The 16,088-nt window shown below is 29.4% G+C and overlaps 1 protein-coding gene across 1 annotated transcript in view; it reads left to right on the top strand.

Moving 5' to 3' along the window:
• Nucleotides 1–15,251, top strand: part of LOC143083659 (phosphatidylinositol 4-phosphate 3-kinase C2 domain-containing subunit alpha-like) — a 58,776-nt gene extending 43,525 nt beyond the window's left edge. Inside the window, exons 29-37 of the mRNA XM_076259940.1 lie at nt 309–415; nt 1,462–1,587; nt 3,898–3,973; nt 4,631–4,767; nt 5,255–5,360; nt 7,710–7,797; nt 11,943–12,052; nt 12,484–12,606; nt 13,914–15,251. Coding sequence (XP_076116055.1) covers nt 309–415; nt 1,462–1,587; nt 3,898–3,973; nt 4,631–4,767; nt 5,255–5,360; nt 7,710–7,797; nt 11,943–12,052; nt 12,484–12,606; nt 13,914–14,111 — 1,071 coding nt within the window. The 3' untranslated portion in view covers nt 14,112–15,251. The remainder of the gene's footprint in view (nt 1–308; nt 416–1,461; nt 1,588–3,897; nt 3,974–4,630; nt 4,768–5,254; nt 5,361–7,709; nt 7,798–11,942; nt 12,053–12,483; nt 12,607–13,913) is intronic.
• Nucleotides 15,252–16,088: the final 837 nt, after the last annotated feature.

Below are 16,088 nucleotides of genomic sequence, written 5' to 3'. Positions count from 1 at the left end.
AATACTTGATTATACAAATTCGAAAATGTGGTATGATTGCCAATGAGCACTCCCCACCATAAACCAAATGATTTAGAAGAAATCTGTTAAAAAGCCTATTTAGATCCGCCACATGTGCTTGTGTCTGTTCAATGACAGGTACATGAGCAGTTCAGTTTTTAATTATTTCTTTTTTATTACATGTATTATTTTGGGAGTGTGGTATTGGTGGCGGGTTTTTGAAATAAAATTCTTTAGAATATAGAGATTCCTTAAAATCCTGGCATATTGTATAGACACCAATTTGAAACATTTGTTTAAATTTTCAGTTGTCCAAATCTGGTATCCCAGGTATCCATAAAGATGCAGCTAGATATATACAGAGAGTACTGTTACCCAGTCAGACATCAGTTCAGGCCTCGGCTATATTTACCAGGTATTGTACAAAGCATTCAGATTATGTGCAAATGCATTTAAAAGGGTTATTTTATAAGATGAGAAATATTGGATTCTTTACCGTAATTACAACTTTTATATTCACAATAAAAAGTCAATATTGTCATTCAATGAATTTCAGATCAGACCTAGGCTATCATAGACAACTTTCTAATTCATGCACTTTTCCATCACAATGCTTGTGTTATTATGTTCTTCTTCTTCCAGGTAAGGAACCGGATTCATTGCTGAATGTTAATGGTTCCGCGCGAAAACTTTACGCAGTGTCGGGCAACACAGAAAGATTTCTCTTGGCTATTTACAAATTACATTTAAAACGTTCGCAGAAAAATATACAATTAAAATTATTTACAACTGGTTTTCCTACTTCCTTTCAGAGCATGCCTTCAGGGCAGCTCTGAATCCCTCAACGGTGTTGGTCGCTGTAACTGTTGTTGATAGGTTGTTCCAGTCCCTGATTGTCCTCAGGAAGAAAGATTGGCCGTAGGTGTCTGTACTTGTTCTTTCTTGGAAGAAGCGGTTTTTACCTCTGGTCCGGTTATCATTCGGCGTCAAATATTGGTGACGGTCTATATCTATAAGTTCATGCTGGATCTTGAATAGCATGTTACAGTAAACCGATTTGTTTGATAACGCTTTTGATGATTGCCCTCAGGAGAACTATTTTTTTTGTAATTCATAAAAAATCTCAAGATTGGTGTATTAACAGGTATTGCTGTAATCATTTTCAATTTTGTATGTAATGTAAAGGGTATTAAATTCATAAGTTGGGATTTAAGTAAAATTAAAAAAAGTACCATATCATATTAAAAGAAAAATTGGACATCTTTATCATTATCAATATCACATACTTTATTCAAAGTCACCTTGTGAGACCTCAGTTCAGATCTCATCTATTTATCTACGAAACATCTGATAAACATGATTCCCAATTATGTTATATATTCATACATATTTTTATTGCAGATACAGAACTTTTTAATCAAATGTTATAAAATAATGAAATGTATTATTTTTTTTCCACAGAATGATAGAAGAGAGTCTGAAGTCTGTGTTTGTCCAGTTTAATTTCTTCATACACAACCTAGCTCAGCTCAAATTTTCCAGCCATCAGGAAGGTGCTCTTTTATCATTTGTACCTAAAACTTACAGGTTGGTATACTTTATCGATACATTTTATTTCTGTATACGAAAAATAAGGAACGTGTCACATGTATGGTACAACCATCGAATGTAAAAGGTGAAAATACCATAATTTTCTAAATAGAAAATTATTAACTTAGCTGAACACCAGAAAATGGTAGCCCAAAATTTCAAACTAAAGGTCTGTGTAAAAAGATGATTAAAGAATAAAAACATCCAGATCAAATGATTACAGAGGGAAAATGTCTATGAAAGGTACATCAAGTCTAGTCAATGAGAGCGTGGATGCATCAGTTGACCTGCAGAATAACAAAAATGATAGCAAGATTGTAACATCAATTAAAAAATAAAATAATAGGCTAATTTCAATTTGCACAAAGGCAATCCATATTTTAAAGCCTACAGGTTAGATTTAAAATATGCAGCTGTACATTCTAAATGATTGATAGGAGTTCAGATAGACATAACTCCCTGAAGAGTGATAAAAATGAGAAATCTTGTATTAAAGTTGATTTGATAATTTCGAGATTTGTTTAAGAAATACAATAATGAATCAAATGTCCTACAACTGTAGTTTTCAGAAAGTTGTTACAGCAATATCTCCAAGCAGGTATCAAGAAGTTTGAGTCTCTCAGCATGAACAGTTCTTTGTTTTAAGCTGGAATAAGGGAATGATGACATATCATACTTTCTAACTTCTTCTGTTTTTTTGTGATGCTCAAGAATATGAATATTGTTCTGCAGTTGAATAGTTGCAGACATCAATAAGAGAGTTGACGGTCACAAATATATATTTTACTGGCAATGATTCATATTGCCAGCTAAACTGCTCTTCAACTACAGCACTGTTGTTCCTTAAATGTGCTATATATTGACCAAATATTTCTACTGTAATGAACACATACAAATAAATTAACACATACAAATAAATTAACACATACAAATAAATGAACACATACAAATAAATTAACACATACAAATAAATTAACACATACAAATAAATTACATACAAATAAATGGACACATACAAATAAATTAACACATACAAATAAATGAACACATACAAATAAATTAACACATACAAATAAATTAACACATACAAATAAATTACATACAAATAAATGAACACATAAAAATAAAAGGTGAATACTTTTACAACATATATCATTTATGTGGAACTTATATTTTACAAGAGGTCTATTCTATTTATTTGGTTATAAAAGCCTTGAAAAATATCAAAGGTAGACTTAGATAACTTTCCTTACTCTTAAAACTTTCAAATGTAAATATAAAAAAGAAGATGTGGTATGAATGCCAATGAGACAACTATCCACAAAGAACCAAAATGACACAGACATTAACAACTATAGGTCACTGTACGGCCTTCAACAAATAAAGTTTTGATTTCCAAAACAAAATATAACCAATTCTTAAACTAACACTTTTAAATGACCACATACAAAAAATGGACTTATGCTGTAACATACTTGCATGTTCTGCATCAGTGTATGGACTTGTACTTTCTGTATCTCATAAACGTTTGGAACAAATGTTCTCATGCATTTAGTACTATGTGTACTTAAGAACATATTTTCTAGTACATTTACAGCTAGTATACTCTTGAGGATCTTTTTCTTTGTTACTGTTAGGTAATTGTTTCCAAACAATACAAAATTTGAATGGCTAGTAAAATTTTAAACATTATTCTTGATAATCATCTAATTTTTTACTGCCTAGGTTACTGTTTCTAGTGATGGGGATGCAATATGAGCTTTTCTGAGCTATTCTGATTTTAATGCAGACCATCTGTCCATGCTTTTCTTGGAAGATCTGACAAAATATTCTTTTTCTCTTTTTTTCAATGACATTTGTGGAATAATTGTGATTTGTTGTTATGTTACATACCTCTATAAATTTGGAGGCAAAGTAATTGTAAGAACAGAAAAAAGGAAAAAAGACTACTATTTCTCAGAATTGAATTGTAAAAACATATCTTTTCAATAAACTTGCACATGATATATACCTGAAAGAAAAATCTGAATGTTTAGTTTCTCATATATCTTTTTCTTGGTCAAAGGAATTAACAAAGTCTCAGAATTAACATTTTCAATAAAATTGCATAATATATGGTAGAAAAGTGAAACAAAGTGGCACCAAGTTGCATCTTAAATTTTATTATTATTCTAAGAAGCTTATTATATAGTTGGGATAGCATTTATTACAGAAGTGTCTTGCTTAGTATAAAACCTATTTTTAAATGCAAGAATATTTGTTTGTGTGGTGATTCATAAGTATATTTTATGTTTGCTTGTTTTACAGTTTAAACACAGATGGTAAAATAAGTAAAGTTGAAGTCCATAGTTACCAGAAACGATATACTCCAGAAAGACATTATGTAAGTACACTTATCATGTTAATCTTGGTGATGAATAATAGAATAATAATCAAATCAAATCAATATATTTGATTTTGATTTGAATAATAATATATACGATAAATTGAAAGTGGGCATGGTACAAATCAACAAGACATAATCATATTAAGCTCTTCTTTTTTTTCACAACACATGTGTTAAAATAAGGAATCTGTGAATGATGATCTGAATTTTTCATGGTATTCCAGTCATCTAAGTAGTCAAACCACTAAATCTCTAACCATTCAACACTGCGGTTGTGAGTTTGAATCCCGCAGTGCATGAGCTGCCATCTTTAATAATTGACTAGGATTGTCAGTTTTCCTACCATAGACTGGTGGTTCTCTCCTGACACTCCAGCTTGGAATTCCTCCACCAAAAAAACTGATCTCCACGAAATACCAAAATTGTGCTAAAAATCTTTATTAAACACCAAACAATCAATCTAAAGTTTTACTTAAAATGTGCGTAATTATACCAGAATCTTATAACCATTTATTTTCCCACATTTGAAGATTTTCATCTCTTGCACCTATTGACAGTTGGCTTGTAATATAATCATTGATATAGTCTTTTTTTAAAAAAAAAGCGTATGTGCAGATTAGATTTATTAACCGTATATGTTGTATTTGATTACAGATATTTATCCTGAGAGTTGAGAGAGATAATCAGAAAGTGCCAAGCTATGTCTTCCGTCATTTTTCAGAATTTGTAGAATTTAGAAATAAATTGATAGAGATGTTCCCGTTGATACCATGGCCACACCTGTCTAGCAAGTAAGATCATAGAATGTTAAAAAATATGTAAGACTGTGAATTCAGAATTTGCAGAGATATTTTTTTTTTATTTTCTAAATTGGGGCAGGTTGCAACATTCTAAATCATAAAGTCTATATTGTATTTGATGTTATCATATTATTACCCTATTGCGGAAATAACACCCAAAAAATATCCAATATAAAAGAAAGGAGATGTGGTTTGACTATCAATGAGTCAACTTTCTACTAAAGTTGAAATATTAATAATATGGATGTTAGCAATTATAGGCAACCATACGGCCTTCAACAATGAGAAAAACCCATACCTTGGGGTCCGCTTCAAAAGGCCCCAACATAAAAAATATGAAACTATTCAATTGAAAAACCAACAGTATAATTTACAACAAAACAATTTACGAAAGAAAAAAAAATATGAACCTACAACAACCACTGAACTACAGGCTCCTGACATATTTATTTATTATTTTGTAATTATTTATTTACAGAGTAATTTGGGGCAGATCTCACATTAAAGCTGTAGCAGAAATAAGGAAAAAAGAAATTGAAAACTTTTTACAAGATTTATGGACAAAGGCTGCAGAAATATCTGAGGTAACTATGAAAAATTCAGACGTTTAATACATAATGCAAAAAGGTCACCAAATAAAAACAGCAATGATTTCAACTCTTTGTTTCAATTTTACTAGGAAAGCTTTACTTCAAGGTGTATAAATATTATAATAGATAATTTTGCCAGTACAATAGATGAGCTGCAAAAAAAATCTCATCTTTTATTTAAACAAGAACAATTAAAATGCACCGAATATTGCCTAGAAATAAACAGCAAAAATTGAACCCATGGACTTTTCTGTATCCCTATGAATAAACTTAAAGTATTTTTATACGACCGCAAAATTTGAAAAATTTTTCGTCGTATATTGCTATCACGTTGGCGTCGTCGTCTGCGTCGTCGTCTGCGTCGTCGTCGTCGTCCGAATACTTTTAGTTTTCGCACTCTAACTTTAGTAAAAGTGAATGGAAATCTATGAAATTTTAACACAAGGTTTATGACCACAAAAGGAAGGTTGGTATTGATTTTGGGAGTTTTGGTCCCAACATTTTAGGAATTAGGGGCCAAAAAGGGCCCAAATAAGCATTTTCTTGGTTTTTCGCACTATAACTTTAGTTTAAGTTAATAGAAATCTATGAAATTTTGACACAAGGTTTATGACCACAAAAGAACGGTTGGGATTGATTTTGGGAGTTTTGGTTTCAACAGTTTAGGAATTAGGGGCCAAAAAAGGGCCCAAATAAGCATTATTCTTGGTTTTCGCACAATAACTTTAGTTTAAGTAAATAGAAATCAATGAAATTTAAACACAATGTTAATGACTACAAAAGGAAGGTTGGTATTGATTTTGGGAGTTTAGGTACCAACAGTTTAGGAATTAGGGGCCAAAAAAGGGACCCAAATAAGCATTTTTCTTGGTTTTCGCACCATAACGTTAGTATAAGTAAATAGAAATCTATGAAATTTAAACACAAGGTTTATGACCATAAAAGGAAGGTTGGTATTGATTTTGGGAGTTTTGGTCCCAACAGAATAAGGGGCCCAAAGGGTCCAAAATTAAACTTTGTTTGATTTCATCAAAATTGAATAATTGGGGTTCTTTGATATGCCGAATCTAACTGTCATGACTGTGTATGTAGATTCTTAACTTTTGGTCCCGTTTTCAAATTGGTCTACATTAAGGTCCAAAGGGTCCAAAATTAAACTTAGTTTGATTTTGACAAAAAATGAATCAGTTAGGTTCTTTGATATGCTGAATCTAAAAATGTACTTAGATTCTTGATTATTGGCCCAGTTTTCAAGTTGGTCCAAATCGGGGTCCAAAATTAAACTTTGTTTGATTTCATCAAAAATTGAATAAATGGGGTTCTTTGATATACCAAATCTAACTGTGTATGTAGATTCTTCATTTTTGGTCCTGTTTTCAAATTGGTCTACACTAAAGTCCAAAGGGTCCAAAATTAAACTTAGTCTGATTTTAACAAAAATTGAAATCTTGGGGTTCTTTGATATGCTGAATCCAAAAATGTACTTAGATTTTTTATTATGGGCCCAGTTTTCAAGTTGGTCCAAATCAGGATCTAAAATTATTATATTAAGTATTGTGCAATAGCAAGTCTTTTCAATTGCACAGTATTGCGCAATGGCAAGAAATATCTAATTGCACAATATTGTGAAATAGCAAATTTTTTTTTAATTAGAGTTATCTTTCTTTGTCCAGAATAGTAAGCAAGAAATATCTAATTGCAAAATATTGTGCAATAGCAAGATTTTTTTTAATTGGAGTTATCTTTCTTTGTCCAGAATCAACTTAAATCTTTGTTATATACAATATACAATGTATATTCACTTTTTACTACCAACTGATAAATTAAAATAATCTTTACCATTCAGTGATAACAAGCAGTTTTTTTACATCTTAATATTTTATGATGTATTTAAATGAGTAGTTATTGTTGCAAACTCCATTAGAAATTTTAATTGAGATTAGTTTTGGAATAAGGGAAAGGGGGATGTGATTAAAAAAATTGGGTTCAATTTTTCTCATTTGAAATTTCATAAATAAAAAAGAAAATTTCTTCAAACATTTTTTTGAGAGGATTAATATTCAACAGCATAGTGAATTGCTCTAAGAGAAAACAAAAATTTTAAGTTCATTAGAACACATTCATTCTGTGTCAGAAACCTATGCTGTGTTAACTATTTAATCACAATCCAAATTTAGAGCTGAATCCAGCTTGAATGTTGTGTCCATACTTGCCCCAACCGTTCAGGGTTCAACCTCTGCGGTCGTATAAAGCTACGCCCTGCGGAGCATCTGGTTTAAAATAGTGTTAGTTAGGCAACTATGTAGCAAAACATTTATAAACATGACATATTTACTTTTTCAGAGCGATATTGTTTATACATTCTTCCATCCATTGCTCAGAGATGAACAAGAGGCTCAAAAAGAAAATCTTGGGATACAGAAATTCAGAGGTACTGGTATTAAATTGACATGATAAGTTGTAAACAAATTTATTGATTAGAAAAGTTGACATATTTTATTGCATGTAGATAGTACATTATTTGGAAGTCATTATAGCTTTAGTTTACAGATGAAATTGATTTTGCCAAGATGTTTTTGATCTTTTCTAATTTGGATAGTACTTAATTGTTTCACAGAATTTTTGTCTTGCTTTCATTTATTTTATTTTTTTTCTATAGATGCTGAATCTGGTTTTAAAAGTACATGTATTTGCTTCTTTTTTTAAAATAATAAAGCAAAACTATGCTTCTTAATTTGTTTAATTTTTGCATTTTAATTTTAAAACATAAATTTTTCTTTGCAAGCAAAACAGCATCTGGCTTTTTCTTTGACAATATACAAAAAAATAGACAAATTTTTTGGTCAAATCGACTCAAATGTGTATCATGAATACATCATTAAGATAAGTAAAAAATACTGGGAATGGCAGGCAAAATATCAATATAAAGATGTAACGCATTATGAAGTAAAACATCTAACAGTGGAAACCATGGTTATATTTCTGTTCAAGTTAAAATTATAAATCTTCATAATATATCCATTAAGCGCTGATGCAGCATTTAACACTAATCAATGAATCAATCAAATTTTAAACATGCTTTTTGCAACCTTCAAACAGAACAAGAAATTGCATATACATTTTGTGGATATATGTTTGTAGAGCTTCCTTCACCGAAAGGTAATTTTATGATCATGTTTTAGCCAGGTCCATCCAACAGCAGCTTTACTTTCACTGTTTACATATGCACTTTTGTCATGCAGGTTATTGTAATTAACTTTTAGGCTATTCTGAAGACTGCCATGAAGGTTCTAAGTGTTCTAATGCTTTCTTAGAAAATGCGTATATAAGATTATGATGAATAGAGCTATGCTGCATTTTTTGAAGTGCATGATTAACAATCATGATAATGTGTGCTAGGAATGTCTCACTTAAGCTAATTCTTCTCTTTTTCTTTATACAGTTTTCCTATTTCAGTGGAGTGATATGAAATGTTTTTAAATTTTTATTAACTTAGTGCAATAGATTTCAACATATATTTTCCTATGCTCATGACAGAAATGTATCTCTTAGCATGACTATGAATGTAAAATCAGTTCAGAAATTTTGTAAACAACTTTGGTAGACCTATAATTATTATTGATAATTTTCTCAGCATGTTGGATTTATTACTGTATTTAAATAGTTTTCTATATCAAGGTATCAGAAAGTAAAATGTTAGGATTGATATAGTTTATAAATTGTGTATAAGTGATCACATTGCATTTAAAAAAAATACACAACACCTTGACCATACATAGCTAAAATGGTTGCACAATAAATGGAAAATAAATACACACTCTCACAATACAGTGTCTTAACATATACACATATACACATGTACTTACACCATGTCTTAATCATTTGTGTTAACAAAAATTTGTGTGAGTTTGAACATGTGAGTTCTGCTTTAGAAATACCTATACACTCCTCAAGCCAATAGACACCTTTCTTATAAGGTCACTTTTATATGGTCCAGAGGGTGACGGTTAAATAAAGATGCTTTTGACTCTGATGGTAATAGCCTAGCGTTGCTAGTTTTCCTGACAAGAGTTATGTTTCTTCACCAAGAAACTGGACGCATTAATATTTGAATCTACATTATTCAATTTGTGAGTGAGTTAGCTAAGTTGACATAGCAATAGTAGATTTTCAAATTCCTGCACTTTCCCATCACAATGCTTATGTTATTTCAAGATTGATCAATGACATCATTGACATGGATTGCCCACTGGTCAACTCATTCATCTAATTTAAAGACAACTTGAGATTATTGTATGATCTCATTCAAAATAACCATAACTACTTGTACTTCTAATGAAACACAATAACAAGTTTATCAGATCCAATATTAATTAACATATTACCAAAATAATTTTGACTGTGTTCGTATTAATGCTAGTGTTGTCTTGAATAATAATAGTCTTTTATTCAGAAGCAATACAGCTTATAGAATTTACATATACAAATATAATAGCATCAGTGAATAATTACATACGTGTTTTATAATTACAAACAGTTTGTATCAATGACAGAGAATGACAACAAATAATATAAATAATGAAATATAAGTATAATATTATGAATAACGAATCTTATCAGCTAAATAAAGGTATTTACCTAGATTGTTAAGCTCTTTGATGTTATGAACAGACAATAATTGTATAAGTTTATAACCAGATGTTTTTTTCCAATAATATGGTTTTATATATGTTTTCCTTATATCAGAATATTTCTCACATACTAAAATATAATGGTATTCATCTTCAATCATGTTTTTATCACACGTATTACATAATCTGTTTTCTCTTTCAATATTACAAAATCTACCAGTTTCAATGTTAAGGCAGTGTGCAGACAATCTATATCTACTAATATATGGCTTAAACACATAGTTTACAGGTTTTTGTAGGTAAAATTGTAGAGTATCTGGATCGTGTATATATATCTATAAAAGTTACACTTTGATGACTCATTGAAAAAAGCATTCATTTCACTGACAAAACTACCTTTTATTCTATTAACAATTTCCAGCAAAAAATTATCAACATTAATAACCTTTTGGTGTAACCATACATCTTTACAATCATAATAATATGTTTCTTATTTCACATGCCCAATTTTGTTTGTCACAAGGTTTTAATATCGATCTTTCTAACATTTCTTGGTAGCAAGATTGTAAAATACAGTTATCTGTTTTCAATAATGAAACCAGTTTGTATATGTTTTAAATTTAGGTTGACATGATGCCCTTACCAATGGAACATAGAACATTGGAGTCATAAAAGAATGTACATTGAAAATCAGGACGGGAAAAGCATTTACCTTAATAATAATAATATAGGGTTATTGCATGAATATTTGGGAATTTTTCCTGATTAGAATTTTATATTGCACGAGCTTGCGAGTGCAATATATGTTCTACGAGGGACAATATGCACCAATATTCATGCAATAACCCTTTTATTGTATAGCAATATAATATTTGAAAGTAAAAATTGGTTTAAACTAAGATTTTGTCCTTGATCAGTCAGGGGCATTACTTAAACAAGTAACAATTAAAATTACCTATACAAGTAATGTTGAAAACGAGGCTAATTTAAATATAACTTATATAAGTTATTTTTCTTAATATTATTTTTATAGGTGTCCAAGAATACAGATTTTACTAGCTTTAGATAATTTTCACAGTTATCTGGTTATTTTTCCCTTGATATATAAAAACTAATTCTTCAGAAACACTAATTAACTTTCCGACTCACTTATCTTTCATACCGACGCTTCTGGGTCAAAGATTGGTCTCTTGGGACTATTAAATTATCATTTTCCTCTAAAATCTTGAAGGTAGACTGATATAAATAGATAGATACTTGTGAATTAATTAAGACCTGAAGTTATTTATAATTTGTAACCTAAATCAATTACATATGTGCCTTAGATAAGTGTAATTGCTATTTTTTTCAAAAATGTATAAAATAACTTATTCAAGTAATATTTTTGTCATTATTTTCAAAGTAACCCTTTATCTCTATACTCCTCTCAAATCTGATAAATTCTTTATTTTGTGATATAAAATGTTGTTTAAAATCATGAAGACTACATTTAGTCTATGTTTCTATTGAAAATTAAAATAACTCTATTAAGTAATTTTATTATTTTTAAAATAAAAAATTACTTATATAAGTAATTAAAAAAAATAACTTGTTTAAGTAACGCCCCTGACTGTTGATGACGTCATGAATTTTGAAGATTTATTGCACTAATGCAATATTGGAATTTATTGCACGCTAACTTTTGATTACTTTCTGTGGGAAATATTATATTGCTATGCAATAATACCGGATACAATCTTTCATTGTCACCAACATTTTAATTTTTGACACATATTTAAAAAAAAAAATACAAAACAGGAAAATTTTTCTGGTGCTTACTAACTTTGATTTTTTTTAATTTACAAGATAGAATTTCATATGATTACAGAAAAAGATGACTATCTACAATTATCTTATAATTATCATATAAATAATATAATTGAAGCATTTTTTAATCATATTTCAGAAAGTCAAGTCCAGTTAGTCCCTCAAGGCTCCCCATTTGGTCAAGTGAAGCTGTCGCTTGAATACAAGAAGAGTACTCTAATGATAATGGTGATGCATGCAAAAGACTTGGTGAGTAAAATTGTTGTTGTTTTTGTTCCCCCCTCCCCCCCTTGCCCAAGATGGTTTGATACCAGAAAGACTAATTAAATTTCTCTTGAACAGTGGAAGTATTTGTATGCATTTCATAAACTTTAAAGTGTAGCTTTATCCTATCTTCTTAATTGTGATGTCTTTTATCCGTTATTAAACAAATCAATATTGGATAAATAAAATATTGATAGTTTTATGGTAGCACTGTAATTACAGTATTAATTTTGATATTTTATGTTATTCAATGTATACAACAGATTTTCAGGTTTCCTATGTTTTAAGATTTGGCTGAAACCATTTTTATAGGAAAAAGATAGAGTATTTAACAAAAACTCATACTTTTTGTGTGTGCATATTTCAGGTTTAATTAATTAGAATATTCTATGAATATGCAAATATGTCTATTTCAGCCTGGTGGTTCTACATTGCCTAGTCCCTATGTGAAGATTTACCTCCTACCAGATCCAGATAAACAAACTAAAAGGAAAACTAAAATTGTAAAAGACTCCACACATCCAACATATAATGAAGTTGTAAGTTTCATTCATTTATTTTAGTGGATATGTATTTTCTTGGAAAGAGGACAGCATGTGTTTTCATGAATATCTGATTTCAAGGTTTTACCAAAGTGTGCATACAACCTTATATGAAAATTTGTAATTTTGTTGAACATTTAAATTTATTAATCACCTGTACCTACCCACTAAATGTATGCAAATTGGTATCCAACAAAAATTAATTTAATATAGTGAATATTTTTCTGTGTGTGTGTATTACCAAGTGGTTCAGATCAATGAGGCAGCTGGTTAAGCACAACAAAGTTCTGTTGGTTTTGAAACAATAGGTCATTTTATTCATTGATAAAGGAGTAGGTCCAGTAAGACCTCTTTTTGGCCCCAAAATATAGCAGTTTTACAAAATTGTTAAAATGTAAACTTTTAGTCATTTATTGGATAGTAGAAAGGTTCTGTTACATAAATATGGGCTCTATTTGACAATACAATGCACATATATTGAGAACTAGCACCATTAATTCATGCTAAATTACTGAAATCTTCACAATTCCAGCATTTAAGTTAAATTTTAGACGGTTTCCGTGTAAAACGAAAGTGGCCGCATTTGTGTTCATCCAAAATATTGAAATGGAAGTTGTATTTGATGATAATACATAACATATATAAAGATTGAGGATGAACACGGATGCGGCCACTTTCGTTTTTGACAAAAACCATCTGAAAAGTGACATTTTTTCGCATATTTGGTAGATTTCTCATATTTGAGCCTGAATCGGATCGTTTTTAATGACTAAATAAGTTAAATTCTTTCACATAAATTAATTGTATCATATGAAATAGACACTTAAGTGTTTAAAAAGTGGTTAAAATTTTTCGTCAGATGAAACTGAAATTTGAGGCCAAAATCGGTCCTTACCGGACATACTCCTTTGATCTAAGGAAAAACTACAAAGGTTAAATCAAGTTTACAGTATAAATGTAGTACTGGTGTCTGCATGTAAAAACATTATAGTTTCTTTTGAGCCAATAAACTCTGTTTGATAATGACCTAACGAGTTACCTTGTAAAAGGTCCAAATTTAATTTGTTGTCAAAGGTCAAGGTCACAGCTGCATTTGCAGAACTTAAATTGGGGGTGAGAGGTAGGATAGAATGATAGAAACTTATTCAGTTATATAATGGGAATTAATTGCAAATTGTGAAACCACCCATATGAAGAGATAAATAAATTTTCAATGGTATTAATTTGATGTCAATAGATAAATAGATTTTCAATGGTATTTTTAAACATTTTGTATGAAACTAACTATTGAATTCTATTTACAGATTGAATATAAAATGTCTGATAACGATATGCGTATGAAGACTCTACAAGTCAGTGTATGGGACCACGATATGTTGGGAGAAAACAATTTGATAGGTGCTGTCTACATCAAGTTACGGAACATTAACCTAGAGGGCGATAATGTGCAATGGTATAATTTAGACAGAATACAAATTACTGATGCTTCCATGTTGGCATGACAACTGTACATCCAGATCTTTGTATTGTTTTGATTGGCATGACAACAGTTCATCTTGATCTTTGTAATGTTTTGATTGGAAAGACAACAGTTCATCCTGACATTTGAAATGTTTTGTTGCAGAATTAAGATGATGATTATCTATAGATAATCTGGATTTGTTAGTAGAAATTATAAACAATACACAGTTTTGCTGATACAGAATTTTAAGGACTATGGGTAATTTCATGCTTTTGAAAATAGTACCCAAAATGCATTAGATTCTGAAACAGTGAATTTGCTACTGGTATATTTATTTTGTATCTATTATGGACAAGAAAAGTCTTATCTTAGAATTTATGTAAATCAAATAATAGATTTAATAATTAGAAAAAAACAATGAAAAAATAAATGGTGCTTCCATATTTCCATGACAACAACTCATCTGGATCAGTCATAATTTGTTTATCTTTTTGAATTAAAATTAATTTGCATTTCACATAAAATTTCTGAAATTTAATTTAAAAGAAAAAATTACAGCTAATTTATTTAAGCTCTGGCATTATACAAAAATTTGAACAGAAAGGGAAATTTGTTTTTAGGAACTCTTAGTATCTTGGTATAAAAAAAATATCATATCTTTTCTGTTGCACATGTATTTCTGTGATATTTGCAATCTACAAAAAGTTCAAATGGCAAGTTTTTTTGTATGAGATATTTACAAGGTTTGAAAATGGAACTTTTTTCTTCATTCTTGTAAGAATTTTCATATTTTTAGGTAAAAAATATTGTTTTCTCAGTAAAATAATTTGTATAATTTCAGTTTTAATGTCATAAGTTTGTCTGCATTCAAGCTTATTGAAAATTTGTACATCGTTGAACATTTAAATTCTCAGATCACCTTTACCCACGAAATTCACAAAAATTGGTATTCCCACAATAAATAACAGCATATGATACTTAATATTGCTGCAAACAATGTGTTATGTATAATGGTATTTTAGATTTCTTTATAAGCATTTATATGTGCACATATCTCAATCTTCTTTTGAATAATGCTTTTGTGAAATTAACATATTTATATCACATTTTACATAGTTTTTAAAGTTGTTTTCTTCTCAAGTAAGATTTTTTCATTTCTTTCAAAAAAATATAGTAATTTTTATTTAGTAAATGTTTTTTAACCTAAATATCTGATAAATTAAAATACTTATTAATGTATAAGTTTTGAATAAAGTTAGGTTTAACAAGATTAAAAATATTTGACCAATTAGCATGATAACGTACAAAAAACAAAGATGGTTTCAGCAGGGCCCTTTTGGGATATTGTTGCTGCTTAAACAAAATTGATAATGTTTCGCCAATTTCTTCCTATCCACTTATATAATTTGATACTGTAGCTATTTATATGGATACCAATAGTTTTGTTGATTGAGAGATAATTATATATTCATGAATACTAGATTTTAAAAATTTTGTATACTCCTATTAAATAATTGTATTTTATTTAAACTTTTGATTCAACTTTATCTTAGTTATTCATAGAAAATAGTATCTCAAGAATTAGTACAAATGTACTGTAAATTCAGAAAACATTGCACTCATATTTTCATTGTGATTTTCCTTCGAAATGGAAAATAATTGGTGATTAGTGGTTGCGATTACATGAAAACTGGTAGACAGATATATGTATTAGATATAAGAAGGTGAGGTCTTATTATCGCTATACTCACCAAATTTATATACTTCAACTCAACTTTATTTACATTAATAAAATCCCTGCAATAATTTCTGAATTTACAGTTATTAAGATATTTTTTTTTTGTCTTTTGTATTAAATAGATATCTAACCTAGTCAAGTATTATGTGATTATATATGTGCAATATTTAGTCTGTAAATACTAAATATATATTTTTGTACAGATTTGCAGGAAAAACATGGCTTCTGTTGAGCAGATTGACTATACATTTTCCCTGACATCATGTTTTTAAGAATTGA

Source organism: Mytilus galloprovincialis, chromosome 7, assembly GCF_965363235.1.
Source record: "Mytilus galloprovincialis chromosome 7, xbMytGall1.hap1.1, whole genome shotgun sequence".
Classification (NCBI taxonomy): Eukaryota; Metazoa; Mollusca; class Bivalvia; order Mytilida; family Mytilidae; genus Mytilus; species Mytilus galloprovincialis.
Note: the sequence above shows the minus strand (reverse complement) of the source record. Positions and strands in the feature narration are given on the sequence as shown.